The 22,658-nt window shown below is 35.6% G+C and overlaps 3 protein-coding genes across 4 annotated transcripts in view; 1 reads left to right on the top strand and 2 right to left on the bottom strand.

The window, feature by feature from the left end:
- Positions 1-45: 45 nt before the first annotated feature.
- On the bottom strand, positions 46-5,796 carry LOC117101862. The gene is made up of 7 exons (XM_033241980.1): positions 5,640-5,796; positions 3,650-5,043; positions 2,932-3,037; positions 2,435-2,572; positions 1,959-2,057; positions 1,486-1,577; positions 46-1,265 (listed from the first exon to the last, which is right to left on the bottom strand). The coding sequence occupies exons 2-7, from the start codon at positions 5,033-5,035 to the stop codon at positions 1,041-1,043; spliced, it is 2,046 nt and encodes a 681-aa protein (XP_033097871.1). The 5' UTR covers positions 5,036-5,043; positions 5,640-5,796; the 3' UTR covers positions 46-1,040.
- A 2,344-nt stretch (positions 5,797-8,140) lies between these two features.
- On the top strand, positions 8,141-17,878 carry LOC117101831 (lanC-like protein 3). The gene is made up of 6 exons (XM_033241936.1): positions 8,141-8,250; positions 9,102-9,516; positions 10,210-10,336; positions 10,931-11,054; positions 16,193-16,411; positions 16,916-17,878. The coding sequence occupies exons 1-6, from the start codon at positions 8,244-8,246 to the stop codon at positions 17,278-17,280; spliced, it is 1,257 nt and encodes a 418-aa protein (XP_033097827.1). The 5' UTR covers positions 8,141-8,243; the 3' UTR covers positions 17,281-17,878.
- A 151-nt stretch (positions 17,879-18,029) lies between these two features.
- The window catches only part of LOC117101841 (poly [ADP-ribose] polymerase tankyrase-1-like), a 7,021-nt gene continuing 2,392 nt past the window's right edge, over positions 18,030-22,658 (bottom strand). For both annotated transcript variants that reach the window (XM_033241948.1, XM_033241957.1), the window contains exons 3-10: positions 22,459-22,557; positions 22,103-22,176; positions 21,887-21,991; positions 21,648-21,699; positions 21,067-21,180; positions 20,581-20,679; positions 19,081-19,143; positions 18,030-18,884 (exon numbers count right to left, since the gene is read on the bottom strand). In XM_033241948.1, the coding sequence (XP_033097839.1) occupies positions 18,700-18,884; positions 19,081-19,143; positions 20,581-20,679; positions 21,067-21,180; positions 21,648-21,699; positions 21,887-21,991; positions 22,103-22,176; positions 22,459-22,557 (791 nt within the window). In that variant the 3' untranslated portion in view covers positions 18,030-18,699. The remainder of the gene's footprint in view (positions 18,885-19,080; positions 19,144-20,580; positions 20,680-21,066; positions 21,181-21,647; positions 21,700-21,886; positions 21,992-22,102; positions 22,177-22,458; positions 22,558-22,658) is intronic.

Below are 22,658 nucleotides of genomic sequence, written 5' to 3'. Positions count from 1 at the left end.
ACAACTGGCATGAGAGCGCCATCAAGAAGTGACAAATAAACATAGATTGGTATTAATAATTTTTATTGTTCATTAACTCAGCCAACATGAAATAAACAACTAACAATGCACACTCAAACACTGACACAAAAACTTTTACAAACTATTTTTTTTTTCTTTTTAGCCCCATCGCCATCATTTATAAATAGGGTAACATTCACAAGACGCAATTTTGTCGTCGTCAATTGTAAACATAAATGTAAGCATAAACAAATATTGTACTAACATATGGATACACCTTTATATTGTTTTCAGCATCCTTGGCCTACCTTTTCCCGCTCTGTCATCTATAAAACATTTACTCAGTAAACAACGATTAAACGTAGGAACATTGTTACAGAATATTGTGTTTCTTTTCTATATAGCCTTATTAATTTTTTCTATTTCCGACATACCTGTCATTATTATTTTTGTCCATTTTAATTAGTCCTGTAATTTGAAATCCACGGTACTATTGCATTAATGTTGATTCCATATTTTTATTTTTAAGTTGCATTCACCAGACGCTTAATCTAACCTTTGCTTAGAACACACTGTGCTTTATCACAAAATACATACATCTCATATAGGCCTATCTATAATCTTCTACTTGCTGATAGTATTATATGGTGCAAGAGTTTAATATCGAATTGTGTTCTTGGGGGACGATGAATAGGACTAACCAGTATTTAACAATAAGTAACTGCGTTCTTATAAACCATTACTGTACAGTACTTGTATACGGCATTATTCATGTTATGTATAGGCCTATATTAATTAAATAATTTTGAGTCTAAATATGCATAAGGTAAATCTATGTACCTGCTTACAGATTTTATTATTAGGAAAAGAAAGTAAAATCGGAAAATATTTGAAGTATAAACTGTTGTTTTCGAATTTACGATTCAACTTCCCACCGACCCTAGTTTGGAAACCCATGGAACCGATTGTTTCGGACAGCTGCATGCAAACACATTAAAAGATTTATATATTTAATGAAACTTGTAACTTGGACTTGTGGATCAATCATGTGGATCGTTTACATCTTGTAGTGACATCTTCAGAACATTTATCCTATCACGCACCTGAATACGACCAGTGCACATCTGATCATAAAGATGTTCATAGCGATGATTATGAATGCTCTGTCGGTCGGTATTAGTTGACTGTATTTGAATGTCGGGCAACACAAGCTGGTCAAAATTCTGACGACCAACCAACCAAAATGTTGTCATTCCTCCTTTACCCTGCAAATATCATGACTAAACTCATCAATATGAAAATTTATTTGCCTCCAATCTAATTATATCTACTGCAGAGTGTATAAACCATAAAAACTGCAATCAATAATTACAATCCTGGTGTGGAGTTCAGAGTAATTGAGCTCGATTTGAAGCCATTAATTATTACACAGACACTATTTTCAACGAATCATTTTATGACATCATGTTCATCATGTTTACCTACCTTAATAGCTAGCTCCCCTCTTTTCAACATTCGAAATTCACCAAACTTCAATAACAAATCGTATGAGGCTTTACTCAATTGAATTCGATTTGCTGCAACAAAGAAAATATAATTCATACTTGATTTCGAGGCCTTTATTTGATGGTGGTGGTGGTGGTGGTGAGGTATTAGTTGACGTAATGACGACTAGGCCTATTTATGATGTTAAGGACGGTAACGAAGCTGGTGTTGGTGGTGATGTTTGTGCTGGTTTAACTGGTGGTGGAGATATTGCTGTTGATTTTGGGGCGATTAGTTACAATTAATTTTCAAGAGTTACTTTGGTAAATGTTCAAATCAGCCAGCCTTTAATATCGCGTATGTATACGCGATATTAAATGTAGACCTATATTTGTCAATGTTCCTACATTGAAGATCAAAGTTAGAAATCAATTTTAAATCCATAAATCTTTTTGATCACACGATCAACGTACGTATTCCTTGAGTCTGCATCCTGGAAGCGGTATTTACTGTATCACCAAACAGACAATATCGAGGCATCTTAAGACCGACAACACCTGTCACAACTGGTCCTGCAAAAAATCAAGTCACGATTAGGCATCATACGTGTAATACAAACGAAATAAGCCTTCGAATAATTCTTTATTAACATTATTGTTTTGCCGTACCAAGTAGGCCTATCACTATATTGCTTTGAGATTGTTTTAGATTTATTACCCCTGGTTGCTTTATTTCAATCAACATACCGTTACATTCGTCCTGTAAACTATTAGTACGTATTTCAAATTACTTGATTTCTAGATTGATATGCGCGTATTATCCAAAAGGTATAGCTTAATTTGGCTGTGGTTCTCAACATAGACCTAATAATATAGATGAAACTCTACAACGTTACTATACCAAACAGTTGCGTTGTCAAGTATTCATGCAAAGAGGTAAAAAATATTACCTGAATGAATTCCAATTCTGATCTTGAATTTCGTGTGCAGTTTATCTGGCACCTCAAGAAAACTAATGTGGTAGAGTACATCTAATGCTGCAGTTGCAATTTCACTAACATGTTTAGCTCCATTTCGTTTTGGTACACCTGGCATTTGAAATAGATAACCAATTTTTGAATTTTACAGATTCATATTGATTTCTTTAAGAAAATAAAAAGTTAGATATTTCTATGATACATTTTACGCATATTTACAAATGGTGTGGTATATATTTTACTGTTTTTTCATGCTGAGATTGTGTTTAGGCACTAATTAATGTTGAAGAATAACAATTTAATTATAATGGTGTACAGTCATATTTTCACATTATATGTAATAAATTATCATTCATACATATACCGTGTTTATAAGCATATGATACGTAGACATTATAGTTATTTCATATATTATTATAATAATCTATAATATTATAGTCATTATCTATTTTTAATTTGACCAAACATACCAGATGCCAGCATATATGTCTCGTTGATCGTTTCGACTTTGTACACGTCATAGTTTTCAATTCTCGAATCGAAAATTAAGTACAGACCATTAAGCATTTGGACAACCTGAAAACACCCAGATATAATAATTGTTAATAAATTAAAACATTAGTTTAATGGATAATATAAAAATGAAGGGAAAAAACTAACTAAAAACAAAAGTGGAATTGATAAACATAGATGCTCCACGATTGAGTAGCAAACCACTTAGGAGATTTAACGATTCTCCATACAATATTTTTGTTAAATTTTTTTCAACAGACAGTTGACTTATTTAACATGGTAATTTAATGCTTATGTTTAGTAATTTGTGTATTTATTTATTTTTTTATTTCTTCTTTGCATAAACATACATTAAATATTTTTGAATTGTATTGAACTTATTTTGTTGTCCTAAATCATCTGCCCAAGTACATTTATAAATTATTTTAGTGTCGAAATTTTAATTTTTTATTATACTAAATACTATAAACATGTCCTTGACCTTTTGTTTCTACAGTATTTTACTTAATCTTGTATAATTCATTTGTGTGTGTGTTTTAAATATCTCTTAAAAATGTCCCGTTTTTGTGATTTTTGATGTTCATTTTTTGCAAGTTTATTATTTGACAAATATTGTAATATCCAATCTTTCTTTTTGATTGCAATAAACATTATTTGAATTTAACGAAAGCTTACCTGCAAAGGAGAAAATTTATTGCAAAGTTGATTAAATCCGACAATATCAGAAAAGAAGACAGTTGCATTATCGAAAAACTCTGCTTTAACATCCATTTTGAGCATCAGTTGTTCAACGACAGGTTTCGGCAGCATAGAATAAAGCAGCCAATTAGATCTCTTTTTCTCCTTGTTTAAATCTTTTGTCTGTGCCGCCAGAGTAAAGGCATAGCTTTGGATATCTGTTGTAAGGGCCCAGATTGACCGAAGTGTGAGTGGGCAGAGGATAGACACGATGATGACTACAATAATGCTAATAGCGATGGCTTGTTGATCCCCCTTTAGTTCATGATTAAGACGAATAAGAATTTCTTCTGCCATGTCCTTTTGTACATTCTCAAAGATATTGATATATACTGTCATGAGATCAAACCACCTTTTCGCCTCGTCAAAGTTTGGAGTTCGCATGTCAGCGTTGTTTTGGAGAATTATCAATCTCATTTCTTCGATCATTTGCGTTACGTTCAAATCAAGTTGATGCATTTCCTTGTTATAGAATTCTGTGACCAATGTAGAATAGCTCATTGATGCTTTAAAATTCCATGTTCCGACGTTAGATTTATCGAGATACCAGACGAAGTCTTCGTGTTCGTCAAAGCCGCCAAGAGTAAAGAAAATTGAGCCAAGTGTCCGCTCAATACCTCTGTCAACATTGCTGACAATAAGGAATTGATATGCTACTAAAGTCTGCCACATGCCATGTCCTTTTGAGTTACCGATGCTTTCATACAGCCAGTCAATAAAGATCTGGAGTAGCTCTGTGTAAAATTCGATTTCCGCATAAACGGTTGTATTGCTGCGATGTAAATGCTGACGGTGACGAGCTAGATGTAGCTTGAAGTCATGCTTTTTACGAAAGAATTGAAGTTCTTTTAACACACTTGTCTTTACCGGCCAACTATCTAGGTACTCAAGTGCTGCATCGGTTAGTGGATAGGTCTCTGTAAGATAAGCTTTGTCCTCTGGTCCAATAAGGCTCACGTAGAGAGCTGACATGTCTCTTTCTCTTTGAAGCTGACTAAGTAGAACGCCGATGTCGCGACTAAATCCAATTACATTTCGAACCTCGGTGTCGATGCTGTTGGTATAGAAAATTCCATGCAGATTGATGACAGCGAGAACAGCCAGAGACAAGATGGGAATCAGGGTTAAAAACAACATCTTTGCCAACTGTATGCGCTTTCCTTTCCCCGTCAGAGGATTTTCACGACATCTGGCAATGCTGTTCGGATGACGCAGAAGATCTCGTACAGGGCTTGCAACTTGCGATAATGAGTCGAGTGATGACTGTGAGGTGAAGACGACATTGCCTCCTATTTCTCCACCTGAAGCTGAGTGTTCGTCCATAATGTCTCCTATGGGAAATAAAGGTGATAAAACTATTAGAACTTAGTTTAATTCTTTGCCATATGACATGCATACTATCAGGATATCCCCGACGAAAGCAAAGTGGGCGTGGTCGACCTTCGATTAAAAGGCTTTGAAAGTGGTCCAGGGGGCGAATCCCCTGAAAAGTTTGTTAGGGGTTTCAAAGGCTTATTTAATCGATTTTAGAATCTACTAATATGTAGAAAATACATATAATTTTCTTTTCCTCCCCGGCGAATTGTGCTTTTTCTCCCCGACGGGGGAGGGGGGCCTCGCTGGCGCCACTCCTGCATTGGTCCTCGTCCCATGGTCACAGAAAGGAGGGGAATGATACTATAATTTATGTAAATTGTAACCGTCAAAGAAAAGGAATCTGCGGTAGTTTTTAGGACTGTTGGAAATTCGATCCCGATGTGATGAGTCAATCGTCTTTACTATTTGTACATGCGTTGCAGCGCTGATCTAGACTCACTATCATTATAACAGTTTAATTAATTAACATGAGAAATATTACAAGTATTTACAAAAATGTTTTGACAGGACAATTGTAAATGGTAATTAAGAAAGTTAAAATAGGGCCTACCTGTAATGACAATCTCAGGCTATCACTTTTTGTTCCGCCGTCAATCAGGACCAAATATTTTTCGGGCCGAGTAGTGTTTTGAAAGTTTTATATTTTATTTTCTTGTTTACGTATGTCTGAGTACAGTAGTTGCAAAAGTAAGCGTCCGTATGGTTGTAAAACATGAGACATTGCATTCTTTAATCACGAGTGTAATCTATTAATAATCTTGCCATCAAGAAATATTCCACTTTGGTAAATTAAACCATTGTCTGAAGCCATGTTAACATCATTAGCACTCTCTCATTATGATGAGGCTTTACGAATACAAGGCTTCCACTGGACATATCAAGTAATACATAAACAATAATTATTATATAGTTCGGTTGTACGTCAGTGGACACTCTGTATGTAGTATTATCATAAACACATCTTAATGAATCAAATATGGCTTCGAGTCACAACTAATTATTTAGAAGGAGCAGAGAAAAGTAGTACTTTGAACCGTTTTAACCAAATATGGATCCTAATATCTCGCATAAAAAAAAATATTTTATAAAATTTAATATTTTAAATATATATGTATAAATGAATTGGTAAATTAAACCGTTGTCTGAAGCCATGTTAACATCATTAGCATTCTCTAATTACTGTATGACGAGGCTTTACGAATACAGGGCTTCAACTGGACATATCAAGTAATACATAAACAATAATTATTATATAGTTCGGTTGTACGTCAGTGGACACTCTGTATGCAGTCTTATTATAAACACACAAAAGTAGTAGGCATACTTTGAACCGTTTTAACCAATTATGGATCCTAACATCTCGTATACAAAAAAAATATTTTATAAAATTTAATATTTTAAATATATTATATGTATAAATGAATTGCAAACAAAGTATGTCTTCTTTCCCATTCCATGCTTTCTATATCTTTTAAAGGATTTCGGATTACACTATATAAAACCGCATTGGAGACATTTTTCAACCATGGAATTCGAAATCCCGTTTAACAACAAATTAGGCCTATATGCAGTAATGATGATAAAATATGCCGACGGCAATCTGTTGGACAACTAAATGTATAACTATAAATTATATAATAGCAATAAAGCTTTTTATATCATTTATTTATACCATAAACACATATTTGGTCTATGTTTAATTTAGGCCTATTTAACGTGTGTTAATTTGTAACTTATGGCCTATTTATATTAACAATTTTCAATCTTCTAATAAATTTATATAACCGGAGTTAGCTTCAACCCAACCTTCCATTAAACTGTTTCTACAAATTAGATGCATGCACGAAATCCTGTTGACCAAACCACGTACCGTTTATCGAGATTAAGCCCATTGGGCTTCTATTCGAGGTTTTTACGATACGGATTTAAAGCTTGCCTTTTGCGAAGGGACAAGGCGCTGGCGATGTTTTTATTACCAATATCATCTATTATTATTTAATTGTTTTCATCTTTGTTTATTTATTTGTTCTTTAGGTTACCTCTTCAGTAAAATGTTACTGCTCCCCCCAAGGCACAGTGCGCGTAAAACATTAAAATCAAATGAACAACAAAACAAAATACAGTAGGCATAGCCTATAACAAAACATAGAAGAATAGTGAAAAAAAATTACCTACCTCCCACATTCGAAATTTTAAGTGAATCTTCTACCAGATTCAGTTCTTTTTTTTTTTTTTTGGATCAAAATTAAGTTTTCTGCGGAAATTCACTAGAAGATTGAAAATTGTTAATATATTTAATAGACCATACCGGTAGGCCTAAGCAAAGAGTATAAATAGAACAAGAGAGCCAACAACGCTCATTGGGAGCGTAAAAAAACGATACGCTCTACGCAGCTAGTGTAGGACGCCAACTAACGCTTGTATGTGTTTTATTACCCAGTACTGCTTAATATTCTGTCTTAAATATACGAAATATACTTATCTTGGATTGTGATAAAATATAGGTTGAAGACTGACGACATTATGCAGCTGCTACTGTCGAAAAAAACCCTGTTGTTCTCAGCAACAACTGCATTGAAAACTAAACTCCGCATGCATCTCTAAACTTCGCGATACCCCCAACTTCGCAAATGCCACCCCAGTAATGGCGCCGACAATAGAGGGCGACACTCAAAAATGTTCTTTTGGATAGGTCTATATCCAGACGCAAAAGGTGCCCTTCCTTTTTCCACTAACGGAGGAAAACTTTTTCACTAAGAATGCGTCCGGCCATGCCATTTGCGCTGTATTGTTGTTTTATTCTTTACTGATTCATGATTATGCTTTAATTGTTTTGTGTATTATTTGGATAATAGCAACGATTTCTACCGCCACCAAGGAGGTTATGTATTCACCGATGTCACTGTCTGGGTGTCTATTCCAGTTTGTTTTATATCTAGTATATTTGTTGAGAATTGATAATAAAATACGCGACGACTTGGTAACGAAAGTTTGGCACAAGTTTTTTTAGATCCAGCTGTAGGAGGCGTCCCATTTTTCGTATTCCCACCATGCAATTCGGTGGAACACGGTGGAACACTTTTTTTGTGTGGAGAACTCTATCTTGTATTTCTAGTATCTTTGCTGATTTCTGCGACGAGACGTAGCATGGTTTATGCTAGGTTTGTTAATAATACACGACATTATTGTTGTTGTTTTAATACTATCTGTTGTTTCGATTTAACCAGGCCTAGCCTTGCCTAGTCTAGGCCCTAAGCCTGTGTAGGCTAGGACTCAGGAGGCCGCCTACCCCTCCCTCCCTACCTACTACTACTAAGCTCGGCCCCTAGCCTAGGCCTACCTAGTTCTAAGTTAGTCTCGCTAGGGCAGGCGGTGGCGTCAGCGTGTGGGCAGGGAGGAATTTTGATTGCCAGTCCCTAATAATATTTGGGCCATATCTTCCCATGCATTAACCCAGTACCAAGGATTATATATTCCGGGACCCTGACTGAGGCACAGTTACCCCATGGCTCAAACCCCCATTGTCCAGCCCCTGTCTCTTATACACATCTAGATGTGTATAAGAGACAGGCGCCACCATTTTCTAGGATAGACCAAATTGAGTACTACGGAACTTCCGTAATGTAGTCCCTATGGAGATTTTTGCCTAATTACAGATGTACGGATATAGACAAAAATACTACCGAAATTATCATAGGCTGCTGACCCATAAATAACTGTATGTACCGGTAGGTCTAGGTCCTGTCCAGAACAAATGACTTTTCCATTAGGATTTTTGGTTACATTGTCCCTAGACAACTCATACTAGCTGATAAATTATTGTGAAAACTACTAAGAAAAAATGGCCTGTAAATCTTCATCCTGCCCCGTATGTTTGAAATTTGACAGCTATATTAATTATAATATCTGGTTGTACCTGTAATTTAAACAACCCACATTTTTGCAAAGTTTCAGTAAGTCTGAAATAGAAGGCTATGGTTTAATTAAGTGGAGTTTTCTGATTTTTTGTTAGAATTTTCCATGATGGCAAGTAAACCACGATACTTTCAAAATCATCTGGCAGACTACAACGGACAAGATATTGCTAATACGCAGTCTTTACATGAATATATCAAAATACTTGCACAGAAAATTTTGTCAAGTTTACAAGCATCAGACTCAAACTGCAATGGTGGTATATACGTTGGTGTTGGTGGTGTGGCTTACGCTTTAGCTGATGTGGTTGAAAAATGTGTCGTTTTGGATAAGAAGACAACTCTTATTGGCGCTAAGCACTATCTGGATGCTGCACTACAGTATGAACAAAGACAATCAGGTGCAGGCTTAAAAGTGGGCTTTCTACTTGGCACAGCTGGCGTATTTACCGCGGCTGCTCAGTACCACTCAGTTGCTGGAAATGAAGCAGATGTGAAAAGATTTGCAGAAATGTGAGATATATCATATTTATCACCTCAGCATTATTGTACTAAATATTGTTTCAAGGCAGTGGCTAGGAATACAGTACCCTACAGTACGCTATCTCGTTAATGGTGAGTGTCCCTAGCCATTGCCTACACTTCTTTATCATAGATTACCACAGTCGTGTCATCACAACACCAGGTGGCGCCCTCTTCATGCCCCCCTCATTACGCCTGAATGACTTCATAATCTTAATGGTTTTGAATAGGCTTTCTGGAATAGGCATTTTAAAACTTAATAATTTACCATCAAAATGTACTAAAAACACAAAAAGCTCGCAATATATTACAGTAGTTATCAAACACACATTTAATCATCAATTAACATTTACAAAAAAAAAAATAAAGATACAACTTCTTAATAATTGCGTTAGAAATTGGGATCAGTGGTTTTGTCAGTGGAGAAAATGGCATCGGTTGAACGCATTTTGTGTCGCCGATAGCAACGGAGTAGTATCACATGGTATCGTGACATAACACTGCAGTGCTCTATTATCGAGATAGCGTACGGTACCATACCTCCACGTTGTTTCAACATGAAGTTAAGGATTATTTTAAAATATGTTTTTCAAAATTTCTAATGTAATCTGCCATTATTACTATAAAATATCATTTCAAGTTTGTTGAATAATTAATGAGGTCAAATCAACTTAATGTTTGCAGGTATGCTAGCCTATCCACCTTGTGCATTCCAGTGAATCAATGCATACAGCAAGCAGAAGAAATACTGGTTGGGAGAGCTGGATACTTATCTGGCATTCTCTTCTTTCAAAAGAAACTTGGTGTATCAGTGAGTAAAGTATTAAAGAAATTACATTACAGTATTAAAGAAAATGTATTTGATGGTGCTTTTTTATCAAGCAGTGATTGCAAATGTTACATGCTTCAATATATTGTGTTTTTTGGAAATTCAACAAATGATAATAAGAAAAAGATTGATATAACAAAATCTAATATCACACCACCGTATAATATTCATGAAAAATGTGTTGCTTTTAAAATACGTGAAATTATGAATGATCCTACACAGTTGTTACAGCTTAAATTGATCTGTAATTACTGTAAACTCTGCCTACCACGTACACTGCGATGTAACCCATTCGTGCCAAACTATTCATATGCACAACTCTAGAGTTATTAGAAAATATATATTTAGCCTTCTTACATAAAAATTTAATTTTATGGTGCACTGTATGTCCTTTGCAATTTGAATTTTTTTTCTTCTTAAATGTTAATGTTGTTAAATTTGAAAAGTTGTACAGTACAACCAAAATTTCTTTGTATGTTTTTATGAGGACAAATACAATTTCTTGTATCTGTAAGTAATACATCCATGTAGTACTCAACCATTTTTAATATTATACTTGTTATTTGTTAAATCTAGATCTTGTCATCAGAAACAATCAACAGCATTTGCAGTAGCATTATTCAGTCTGGTAGAGATTATGCCAATCACCTCCAAGTTGGATGTCCTCTGATGTACCAGTATTATGGATCTCATTGTCTGGGTAACAAGCAAAAAGAATTGCAAGAGATCTGACTACCTTGATTTTGCGTGCTCGCAATGAAACAAAAAAACAAAGTACTACCACAAGATAGTGGGTGCCCTATTAGAATTCAAATAGAGTTTGAATCTTGAACATGCGGTCTATGGAGGCAGTACACATTTGATACAAACGCCTTTTATGTTCTAATGAAGGATGCACTCTAGTTTGTGGTAGTACATTTCGAGATTGCGTTTCAATGAAACCCCTAGAGTCAGACCTCTTGCAGTTCTAAGCACTTTGGTAACATGCATGATTTCTTACCTCCATGGTCACATTGATACTTAAGATACCAGGATATATTTCACCTACCTACTAGTGGTAGGTCAAGTTTGTTGGTTTTTGTGTCTATTGCCCCCAACCAAAACCCTATTTTCTCAATGTCAACCTGTCCAATGGTGATACTCTCACAAACCGTAAGTGGCAGCCATCTTGAATTTCAAAATGGCTGCCAGTTTGAAAGTAAAATAGCAATAACTGTGCTATTAGAGCAGGTATCAACATGATTTTGGTAGCAAACCATAGGTTTTCAATGTCAACCTGTCTAATGGTCATATTCTCACGAATCATAAATGGCGGCCATCTTGAATTTCAAAATGGCTCCCATTTTCACAGTAATAAAAATGCATAACTGTGCCAATAGAGCAGGTCAACATGATTTAGGTAGCCAAACTCTGTGTTTTCAATGTCAAGCTGTCGAATGGTGATATACACATGGATCAAGAATGGTGGCCATTTTGAATTTCGAAATGGCCGACAAATTTCTAACACAAACTGCTTAGATTTTTATGTCAATGTAATTGACATAAAATGTATGTAATGTCAATTATTAATTGCAAAACCCAAGTTTTACTTGCAACCTATCAACAAATTAACCTGTCTAATGGTTATATTCCAAGTGGAATCATACCTTACTTGGACCATGAAGGCAGAAAGACAACACATGTGAAGCACCAAAGAGAAATCCAAAAGGGGCTTTGTCATGATTCTGTATGTCAGTGGTCTATCGGAATAGATTAGATCGAATGAGCACACACAACTTTAATATATGATTCAGACATCAAAATAAGTTGAGAGAACTAGTGCATCCGAAAAACAAGATTCTATGAGCAAACACTCACCTTAGAGTTATTATGTGGTCATTGCGACCAATAGTAAAAGGTTTGACCGCTTAGGTGAACATGAAATGAGGTTGAAAAACATAAATAAAGGGGTACGAACTAGAGCCAACATGGTTTCATCTTAATGAGACATGCACAAAGCAGCAATCAATGGCCATACAGTATGGTCACACACAACCACATACCAGATTGGAAATGCTACAAGTTACAGGGGGAACTGATGTCGGCAGTAGATAAATAAGGATCTAAATGGTTCAGAAGTAAAGACAATAATATTAACAGAGACGAGGGAGTACACCAATTGTCCCATGTGTAGGAGAAATTTTTGTTGACTCACAACAAGACCCAGGGACTCCTGCTTACATCAGACCAGGAGAGGTTTGCCGACACAATACCACCAGTCGGCAAGCTGGAGATAGATATGCAGATTTTTACACGTTAGTTTGATAATGGTAACTGAGTGACCAAAACTGTCATACGTATGTTTTTTTAAGTCTAAAATATCTAAGATATATTGTAATATCAAACAGTCCACAGTTAATATTCCCATGCAGATTAAATTAAATAGCAGTCAATTACTTCGAAAGGAAGAGGTCTAGCAATTAGGTGCACATGGTATTTAATCGGCAAAGACAGTAGAACAAGGAATGCGCAAACTAATTTTATTGTTCACTATGGGTTATTTTTCAAAAAAATATGAGTTGGATCTACTTCATTGGTATTTTTACTATTTGGCAATACCAAAATATACTTGTGGGATTGGGACAACGTATCAAGTTGATAGAACAAAGACAGAAGTTGTTTCCTTATCTTTGCTAATGGTTAGAGTTTAACATTTTCAATATATCAATCATAAATAATGACAGCATCAAAGACACAGATTAACGATTACGAACCAGATAAAACAGTCCAGCTTTGTTAAAAATTTGACAGATTTTATGATGTTCAATATTTAGTGAAGTGCAAACCATTAAAAGAACAAAGCAAAACCAATTAATATGACATCGAAAGAAATTTAGCAATAAACCATGTGCCTGTGATAGATATTATCTTTTGGCAAAATCAAGTCATCTATGGCACATGGGCACATCCATTTGGAGAATGCAGTTTAAAAAGTTTATTATTGTTTAGGGAACAGATACCAAGGTCAACACTTTCAATTGTCGGAAGATGTTAAACATTATCAGGATGCATCGAATGGCAGACACATTGATGCTACTGTATTTTATAGACTGCATTAGACACAAAACTTACTTGCCATACCCTATATCAATGTTGGTTATTTGAAATGAAAAAAATAGGAAAATTGCCAGTACTCTGGTTACCTTGATATGTCTTTTTGACAAGTCTGTAAATGACACTTCAATTTAAATATTATCTCAGTCAAGAAAGAATTGTTGATGGGAGAAATATTAATGGGTCATGCCAACAACATATTTTACTCTTCCAGCACCCAAAGCAGTCATAGTGGTGGCTAAATTTGAGTACCAGAAAAAATTGCGCAATAACTATAATTTTCTGCCCAATTTTATGGTGTAGAGATCTGTTCAAGCACTTTTAAAGTGCTTGAACAGACGTCTACACCATAATAACTGAATTTGCTTAAAAAACTAGTAGTATACAATGAGGCTAATTTGAAGGGCATAAGTGGTATGTATGCCTACCAATTTAATCATTATTGATGAGAGAGTGGGTTGGTGTAATGGTTTCCATTGTGGTTCTCGATCTTATTCATGTTTGACTACACCAGTTTGCTCTACACCATGTATATATCTACTACCACCAACATCTACCGGTACATTTTTTTTCATTATTGTTACTTCGCCATGCAAACTCTTAAACAATACCAGTAATACCTAATGAAATCATTTCAAGTTTCAAATGTGTAGATGGCAGAGAAGAATAGCATGACACAAGTTTTATTGTTCTAACAAGATATGTTGATCTGCTGATTAAGGAACTCTTATGTAATTTTTTAGATTAATACCGGAGTGGCTGATATTGTAAAAACATTTAACATGCATCTGAAAAAATGTCAGTCATTTTGAGTAAAGACAGTTGGCATCCGTTCTTCATGTGAATATCACCATTGGACTGGTTAAAGTGTTATTAAGTTTGTAATAAAATCTTTTTCAATAGACATATTTACTTTAAAAAAAAAAAATTCAGTTGTCATACATGCTAACATTTTGATAGTAAAAAATTTGGTCATGGGGTGGGGAGAGGTGTTCCCATTACACGTGTAACCCCTCCCCTTGGAGGTTTTAGCTATTAATATATTATAAGGGCAAATCTCATGATTCTTATGATATGTATTCCAATAATAAAAGTACGGTATTGATTTTAAATAACTTGTGTGTTTAATTGAACCACATTTTGTCTTGTGTCTACACAAGACAAAATATGCCTACAGGCTATGTCTATATGGATTAATTTTTCATTTTCTAGCCCTTTTTCAGTACAAGATACAAAATCTGGATTCAATACTTGTCTAAAAGTGCGTTTTCTATAATTACTGGACTAGTATTTTAGCAACTGCAACTTCATGTCCAATTATTCAACATAAGGTCTGGTCCTTTTTCAGTAGTGTGTTATTACAAAAAGACTACAATTAACGATAATGCAATTTTTTGTATGTCTGGAAGAGTACGAAAAAACGTGAGAAAAATTGGCCTGTGGTCAGAATACCAAAACAGGAGTCTCCCGGCCAAAGAGGGATTGCTGACATGTATAAGTTTTTGCTTGAACTTTGTCGGCCATTTTGTATTTCAAGATGGCCACCATTACAGTAAGAATATCATTTGAACAGGTTGACATTGAAAACATAAGTTTTGCTATCAAAATCATGTCGATACCTGTTTTAATAGCACAATTATGGTTATTATTACTGTGAAAATGGCAGCCATTTTGAAATTCAATATGGCTGCCATGTATGATTCGTAAGAATCTCACCATTGGACAGGTTGACATTAAAAATATAGGGTTTGCTGCCAAAATCAGTTGATACCTGCTCTAATAGCAAACTATTGTTATTTTTACTGTAAAAATGGCAGCCATTTTGAAATTCAAGATGGCCACCATTTATGATCAGTGAGAATATTACCATTGGAGAGGTTGACATTGAAAATATAGGGTTTGCTGCCAAAATGATGTTGATATTTACTCTAATGGCACAGTTATTGTTATTTTTTATGTGAAAATGGCGGCCATTTTAAAATTCCAAAATGGCCGCCAAGACAATCTCGAAAAAAATGGACCCTTGCATTTTTGGATTCAGCATACCCAAAATATCCAGAAAATGCAATAAAATTGCTTTGGGCAAGCCTATCTCACGAAATGACACTAGGGTCCACACTACTACAATAATACTGTACACACATTTGCATATTGAAGAACATAAGATACAATAAAAAGAAAAAAAAAACAAACTCCTGTATAAGGCAGTAGACACACGATTCCGCTGGGAGCCTATTTTTTTTTGTATGAGAGGAACACAAAACACTCGCACATGTTTTCTTTAGTTACGGTAGATCAAACAATTCAGGTCTCCCTCTAAATAAAGACCCCTTTAATTAAAGACACCTCCAATTAAAGACCACCTTCCTGTGGCCCCCAAACCAGCATCTATCTTTTTATATCTATAATACTGTAATAGTTTTTTCTAAAGACTACTGAAAACCATGTAAATCCCTGGTCCCAAAACTGGTCTTTATTTGGAGAGGACCTGTATTAATATAGGTATCATTGGCTACCCTGTTCTTTAGTGTAGTCTATGGTATAGTGGTTTGGTTGCCACTCAGTATTCAGTATAATTTATTTGTCATTTGTTAAATATTTACATTGAAATACAATTAAATAAATAAACAGAATTAATAACTAGATAATAATATCACATAACAAACTATCCCCGCTGGACACCATTCCGATACCATCAGGGAGTATGATGTGACATACTTACATTTTTTTGTATTTTATATAAAGGTGCTGCCCATGGAATATCTGGCATTCTTCAGATATTGCTGTCCTTTCCTGATTTTCTGAAGGCTGACCCTACCGCTGAGAAGGACATCCGTGCTTCTGTAGACTTCCTCCTTGCTTTGCAAAATGCAGATCCACTGAAGAACATAGCAACTGTTTTAGAGGAGGCCAACAAAAGGTCCAGTCAGGATGCACTTGTTCATTGGTGTCATGGAGCACCAGGTTTGTTTAAGTCAGGCCTTCATGCCAGGAGTCTTAAAGGGAGAGGGTATTCGCATGGACCAGGATTCATGCATGGGAGTTGGTACCAAAGAGGCATGCATTTCATTTTTTTTAGTCTTTAGGTTGGAGGTCACTGCTGTGTATTTTGCTTGTATCCTTTGGGAAGGCGCTTAAATTTCTGTCTCCACCCGGCCAGGAGTATACATAGGGACATTTTGATGTTGATTTTACTGTAATTGTCTGTGCAGCGTTATATTGCAAGTATAACTTAGACTACAGTCCAAGCGAGTGAAGGAGAGGTTGCAATTTGTACCAATTTTCCAATTTATCGAATCAATGACCAGGAGTAATAATAGCAACATTACCAGCACCTTGTAGTCCTTGGCAAAAGCCATAGTATAAATTTGTATATTATTTATATTATAGTACTACAATATATAATCTTATTGTTATAATATTATATAATACAATAATCATATTTTCTTTTTATCTGTTTTATTTTAGGTGTTGTCTACATGTTTGCAAAAGCTTACCTGACTTGGAAGGATGACCGTTACCTGAAAGCCTGCTTAGACTGTGGAGATACTACCTGGAAACTGGGCCTGCTTCGTAAAGGCCCTGGAATATGCCATGGGGTTGCAGGCAGTGGCTATGTCCACCTTTTGCTCTATCGATTGACACAGAACAAAAAGCACTTGCACCGAGCCATGCAGTTTGCAAACTTTATGTTTTCAGATGAATTTAATAGTGGAGCCAGAACTCCTGATAATCCCTACAGTCTATATGAAGGTGTGGCTGGAACCCTCTGCTTTCTTGTTGACTTGCTACAGCCAGAAAAAGCAAGCTTTCCATTCTTTGATATCTTTTAAGGCAAACAGTTTTATATAACAGAAAAGATGTCAGATCAACAAAGCTGTTTTGTTCCTCCATTGGTTGTTAGATTACTCTTTCAAATCAGAGCAAAGAAATCACTAAGTGTGAAACCATTTAGATAAGATACAGTATATGGGAAAATCACAGGTATCTGTCACATGAAACTTAAGCTTAGACACTCAAGCTATTTACAGTATTGCAACTTTATTAGCTTTCACACCTTCAGTTGCCATTTTTTGACTTGCTCACAATTTAAAACAATTACTCTTAGCTGTGTGTTAGCTTCCATATAGATAACTTTCTTGAGCACTTCAATAATTATTACTATATTGCTAACATTGTAAAAAATTTACAACAGTTATGCATGTTCATCAACTGGTTGTGAGACATATCTCTTAACAATCTAATCTAGATTTTAGTACATACCGTATTGTCTGTAATACACGCCCCCTCTGAGTTTTTTTAATTTTGCAATGAGTGCCCAATCGATTAACATGGGTATGTAGTCCATAAAAATGTTGACAAACAAGGAGTAATACCGTACTGTGTGCTGCTTTGATATGAAATGAAATAAATACTACTCAAAAAAGCTTACCCAAAACGTTTGATGTTTACTGTCTTCACGATCACTAGGCCTATTTTGTGTTTCTCTCATGGTATTTTGTTAGCCTTGTAAAAACATGGTAAGCTGCAAACGACAGGTAATCGTGTATTTTTAATGTTTTGCATGTTCGACGCTGATTTGATTCAAGGTGTCTGGTCAATGAAGTCTACCGTAGTGAAAATGTTTCTTCAAGTTGAGGGCAGATGTTTTGCGTGCGGTGGTGTGGGGTGCTAGTTCATGAGGCCGACAATGTTTTTGACAAGCACGCAATTTCTGTTGTGAAAGGAGAAGCACCGCGCTGCATCGTCATACATTTACCCCAAGAGAACTCGAAGATATTTCATTTCTTTTTGAAACACAAGGAATTATTGATTTCAAATAACCAGCAACAAACAAAGGAACAGCAAAATAGCAGGAGGCCTGGAGATACCCTACACATTAACTTGTTCGTCTACAAATAAAGAATTTATTGACCATTTAAAGCAGCTTGTTTAGGTACTTTTTGATTTTACAATTCACTTCTAATAAACGCCCCCCCCCCTTTAAAAAAAAAATGCAACGCCCCTGGGGCGTTTATTAGAGACAATACAGTACCTGTTACATCCAGAAATGTCAATTATAAGGGCCTTAATATTTATAGTACAGTAGTACACCAACACTGTTTAAAAACTGCCTTTTTTTACTTTGTTCTCATAAATAAGAAATAACAAGCAAAGAGAAAGTGATGTGCAATAAGTGGTGTTGAAGAATTGCATTAAAATAAATAACATTTTAAATAAGAGAAGAGTAATTTAAAGAACCATCACAGTCTTCAAATGTTTGCATCTAAATGTCCTAGAATGGCATTTTCCTTTCTCTTTGGTAATGATGATTTTACTAGTAAATGTTTTTCTGGACTTAGTAATCCAAATTTCACCTTCATGGGAGTCTTAGCAATGTTCTCATCTTCTGCCACTTCATCTGATATATCCAGCAATGAGGCAGCTTCCATGAATCCTGCAAACACAAATTAATTTTAAAAATACAGGTACTTAAAAATGGAATGGCGAGACTCGGTATACTATTAAAAAAAAAAAAAATTGGAATGTCTAGTGTGGCTTTCATCAACATTTTGATTCTGGAAATACAACACTGTTACAAAATAAAATTTCTTGTGTACTGTATCTAAAAACATATTGAGTTTAGTACGCACCAGCAGTAGAGGCCAGGTTCACAGGATATATACCAGCATTGGTTGCAATCTTTGGATTAGCACCTACAAGAAGATAAATATGGGAAACATTGTAATCATCTTATTAACCAATACAGTAACTAAGATATGCTTGTTTGATTTGTATCCACTGGCAAATGCTACCGGTATACAAGGGTCCCAAGTCTCCCGAAAGTCACGGGATTCGGGACAGCGTCCCGCAAGCAAGCAAGAAAGAATCTCCTGGAAAAAAATCTCCTCCCTAAATTTTTCAAATTATTTTAAAAAATGGAGAAAAAAAAGAAAATTATATTCAAATTTATATCTGAGAGTGCCATTTCCAGCCATCTAGGGGTGCCATAATCATAACTTTTCTTGCCTCAGACCCAACCATGGTGGGACTGAGGTGGTGTAGACCAGGGGTGGGCATTAAAATTGGTCGGAGGGCCAAAGTGAAATTTTGATTCAACTTTGAGGGCTGCGCCCAAACATTGATGTTTCAGTGCACTTCCAAATACCTTCATACACCGTTTTATGGCCACTTTATGCTCAATTTTTGCTGCGAAGCAGCCTATTCATATTCTTGACAGCAGTTTGACCTCTGAAAGGTCATTGTTTTTCAAAAATCAAGGGCCTAAGACGACTGAAAAGCGGAGTTTCCTTCTTTCGTTCTGCCCGGTAAAATCAATTACTTTAGGCGACGTTTGTAGACTAACCAACATCCGCACGTCGTGCTAGCCTTATCCTACTCTAGGCCTAGACTAGCTAGGATGGTATAGGCCTGGCCTTGAAGGGACGAACGTCCCAATGAAAAACATTTAACATCACAATAATTCATTATTAGACCTATAGTTGTTTTTTGAATTGTACTCCACAAATCTCAGCCGATAACTCGCACACAACTCGAGTAACGTCTCGTATCTATTGTCGTGACGTCATGGCTCGCTGGCTCACACTGTGATGTCTCGCACTTGTGATACTCTTTGGCAGTCAACTCGCCCCTAGAAAACTTGACAGCGATGGCACACCGGTTACTCAACATGACAGTCATAACTTGTGGTTAATCGGAATTTGATGCAACTATATAGAACATTTCACCTCAGGCCCCTGCCTTTGACATTCTCACCAGTGTTGCATCTGTCTCTTATACACATCTAGATGTGTATAAGAGACAGCATTTATATGCAGTTGTACTTCGCAGCACTTCACTTGCAATTTGCAATTTCTAGTACTACTACTTTGTTACAGGTGATTGGTGCCAGGCCGCACACGTAGGGTTTGTAATTCATTTTCGCAGGCTGCAAAAAAATCACCGGCGGGCCGCACATAGTCTGCGCTCCGCAATTTGCCCACTTGTGGTGTAGACCCTCCATCTGTAAAATTCCCTTCGTGGGCCACCTATATTCCAAATTCCTCGATGCACCATGGCAAATTTCTTGGAACTTATTTATAATTTGGGATCCCTGACTGTATGATTTACCTATAAAAAGATTTTGAACATACCATAGTCAAGTAGCTTTCTTATGAGATTGGTGTTACCCTTAGAAGCAGCTTGGTGTAGTACTGTGTATCCAAGGAAATTGACAGCATTCACATCACAACCTGTATCAAAATGAAACTCTTTTATCAGTGGTGTATCTGGAGGCTTCAGTGCCCCAGTGCTTCATGGCGTACCCATTTATTTCAGATGATTTTTTTCAGCCCCCATATTTATTTCAGAAGCCCTTCAGTACCCATTTGATTCAGAAACTACACCATTAATTGCTTTATGAGCACTATCTTGCCACATATAAAATATTAAATATATATAAGAAACATATCTTTTGTCATATTGCCTATCAATTAAGTGCAGTGAAGAATATTGAATCAAGAATTAATCTTATAATTACTCAACACTGTACATGATTTTCTTCGCAAATCATGAAACTGTTTACAATATCTAAGGGTTGCCAGCAACTTGTACTTAAAACCCTGTATACCTGGACTTACCTTCTTGGATTAGAACATCAATGACTTCAAAGCTGGATGATGAATTAGAAATAGAAAATACTGCAAGATAGAGGGCAGTGTCACCATCATGTGTTGTCATCCTTATGTTTCCACCTGTGTTGAAGTAATGACACAATTATAATTATATAATAATATATTATATAATTATATCATGAAGTAAAGATTCAATCACACAATCGTGGAGATTCCAACATTTAAAATTTTTTGAGCTGGGGTCAGGAGGAGGCAGGGTCCGGGGAAGTCCCTGTTGGGGTTTAAGGAATAGACACCAGAAGCTCAGCATTATTTGAATGTAGATAGCCATCTTAACCGATGGGGCCTACCAAAGGAGGTAATCCTACATATTGCCTATCGAGATTTGAAACAAAATATGACTATAGTAAACACAAATTACAAATTAAAAGAGAAACACAAAAACCCTTATTTTTGACTGAGCCTCAATAAGAATGTAACTTTTCAAGTTAGTGATCTTATAGGAAAATATGATTTTTTTTTTTGCCACTTCACAAAACTAGGTCTGAAAAACCAATGCAATAAATTTAAACATTTAGTTTACTAACCTTGCTGTAAGATAAACTTGATCAACTTAACATTTCCACTAAGACAAGCACTCTGCAAAATAGTTGGCAGTCATTGACTTAAATACTCTGAACATTATCACAATTTTGTGTACATATCCAATAAAATTAATACAATTAGTCATATATATTTTTTTTAAATTATAGGTAAAATTCCAATGACTAATATTATACAAAAACACTATATAAAATTAACAAGTTTATATGATCTTTAAACTTACCAAAAGTAGGTTTAAGCCAGTTTCAGGTGAGGTTGAGTTAACTTCAAAATCCATTTTTTTCACCAAGTTGATAACAATGTCAGCATTATTTTCTTCATAAGATGTCTATATAATATTATCAAGAAAGGGACAGATATTTTATCCATACTACAGTATGCACTATTTCACAATCGCACTAATTATGCTCAGACATCTCTGAAAAAGGTTTGAACTTACTTTAGCCAAGTCAAAAATGGTCATGTCCGAATCATCCAAATCATGTTGCCTTGCTGTATTCACTCCACTCTTGTCTGAATCAAACAAATTCAAATTAACCAAAATTTGATATAAAAAATCCGTTTCAAAATTTTTGGAATTATGTTAACTATTTTGCACAGGCATGTCCACTAGTTATGCTTCATGATCTCTCGTCTTGATCAACAAAGCAAGAAATTTATTAAATTGTTTAGTTGGGGGGGGGGGGGTGGGGAAGTACACAATTTGGCAGAGACTTAAATAGTTATTGACTAGACTATATATATTTAATCACTATACTTATACCAAACATATCCACATCAGGAAGTTTTTCTCACCTGTGAAAAAACAGTAGGCAATTACTATGGATAGTGCGATGCCACCGCAGAAAGCTGAATAGGACAGAGGATCTTCAAGGGAAAGTTGAAGGAAAAAGTCTGAGAAATGAATGAAAAATACTCTACTAAAACAAAATACCTTTACATTTTAGTGCATCATAATTCTTTACCACAGACGTGGATCCAGCGGAGGAATAGAG

Source organism: Anneissia japonica, unplaced genomic scaffold (assembly GCF_011630105.1).
Source record: "Anneissia japonica isolate Jap-2015-1 unplaced genomic scaffold, ASM1163010v1 scaffold1005_len2656397_cov198, whole genome shotgun sequence".
In the NCBI taxonomy this organism is placed as follows: domain Eukaryota; kingdom Metazoa; phylum Echinodermata; class Crinoidea; order Comatulida; family Comatulidae; genus Anneissia; species Anneissia japonica.
The sequence above is the reverse complement of the archived record's forward strand: the minus strand, read 5'-3'. Positions and strand labels throughout refer to the sequence as shown.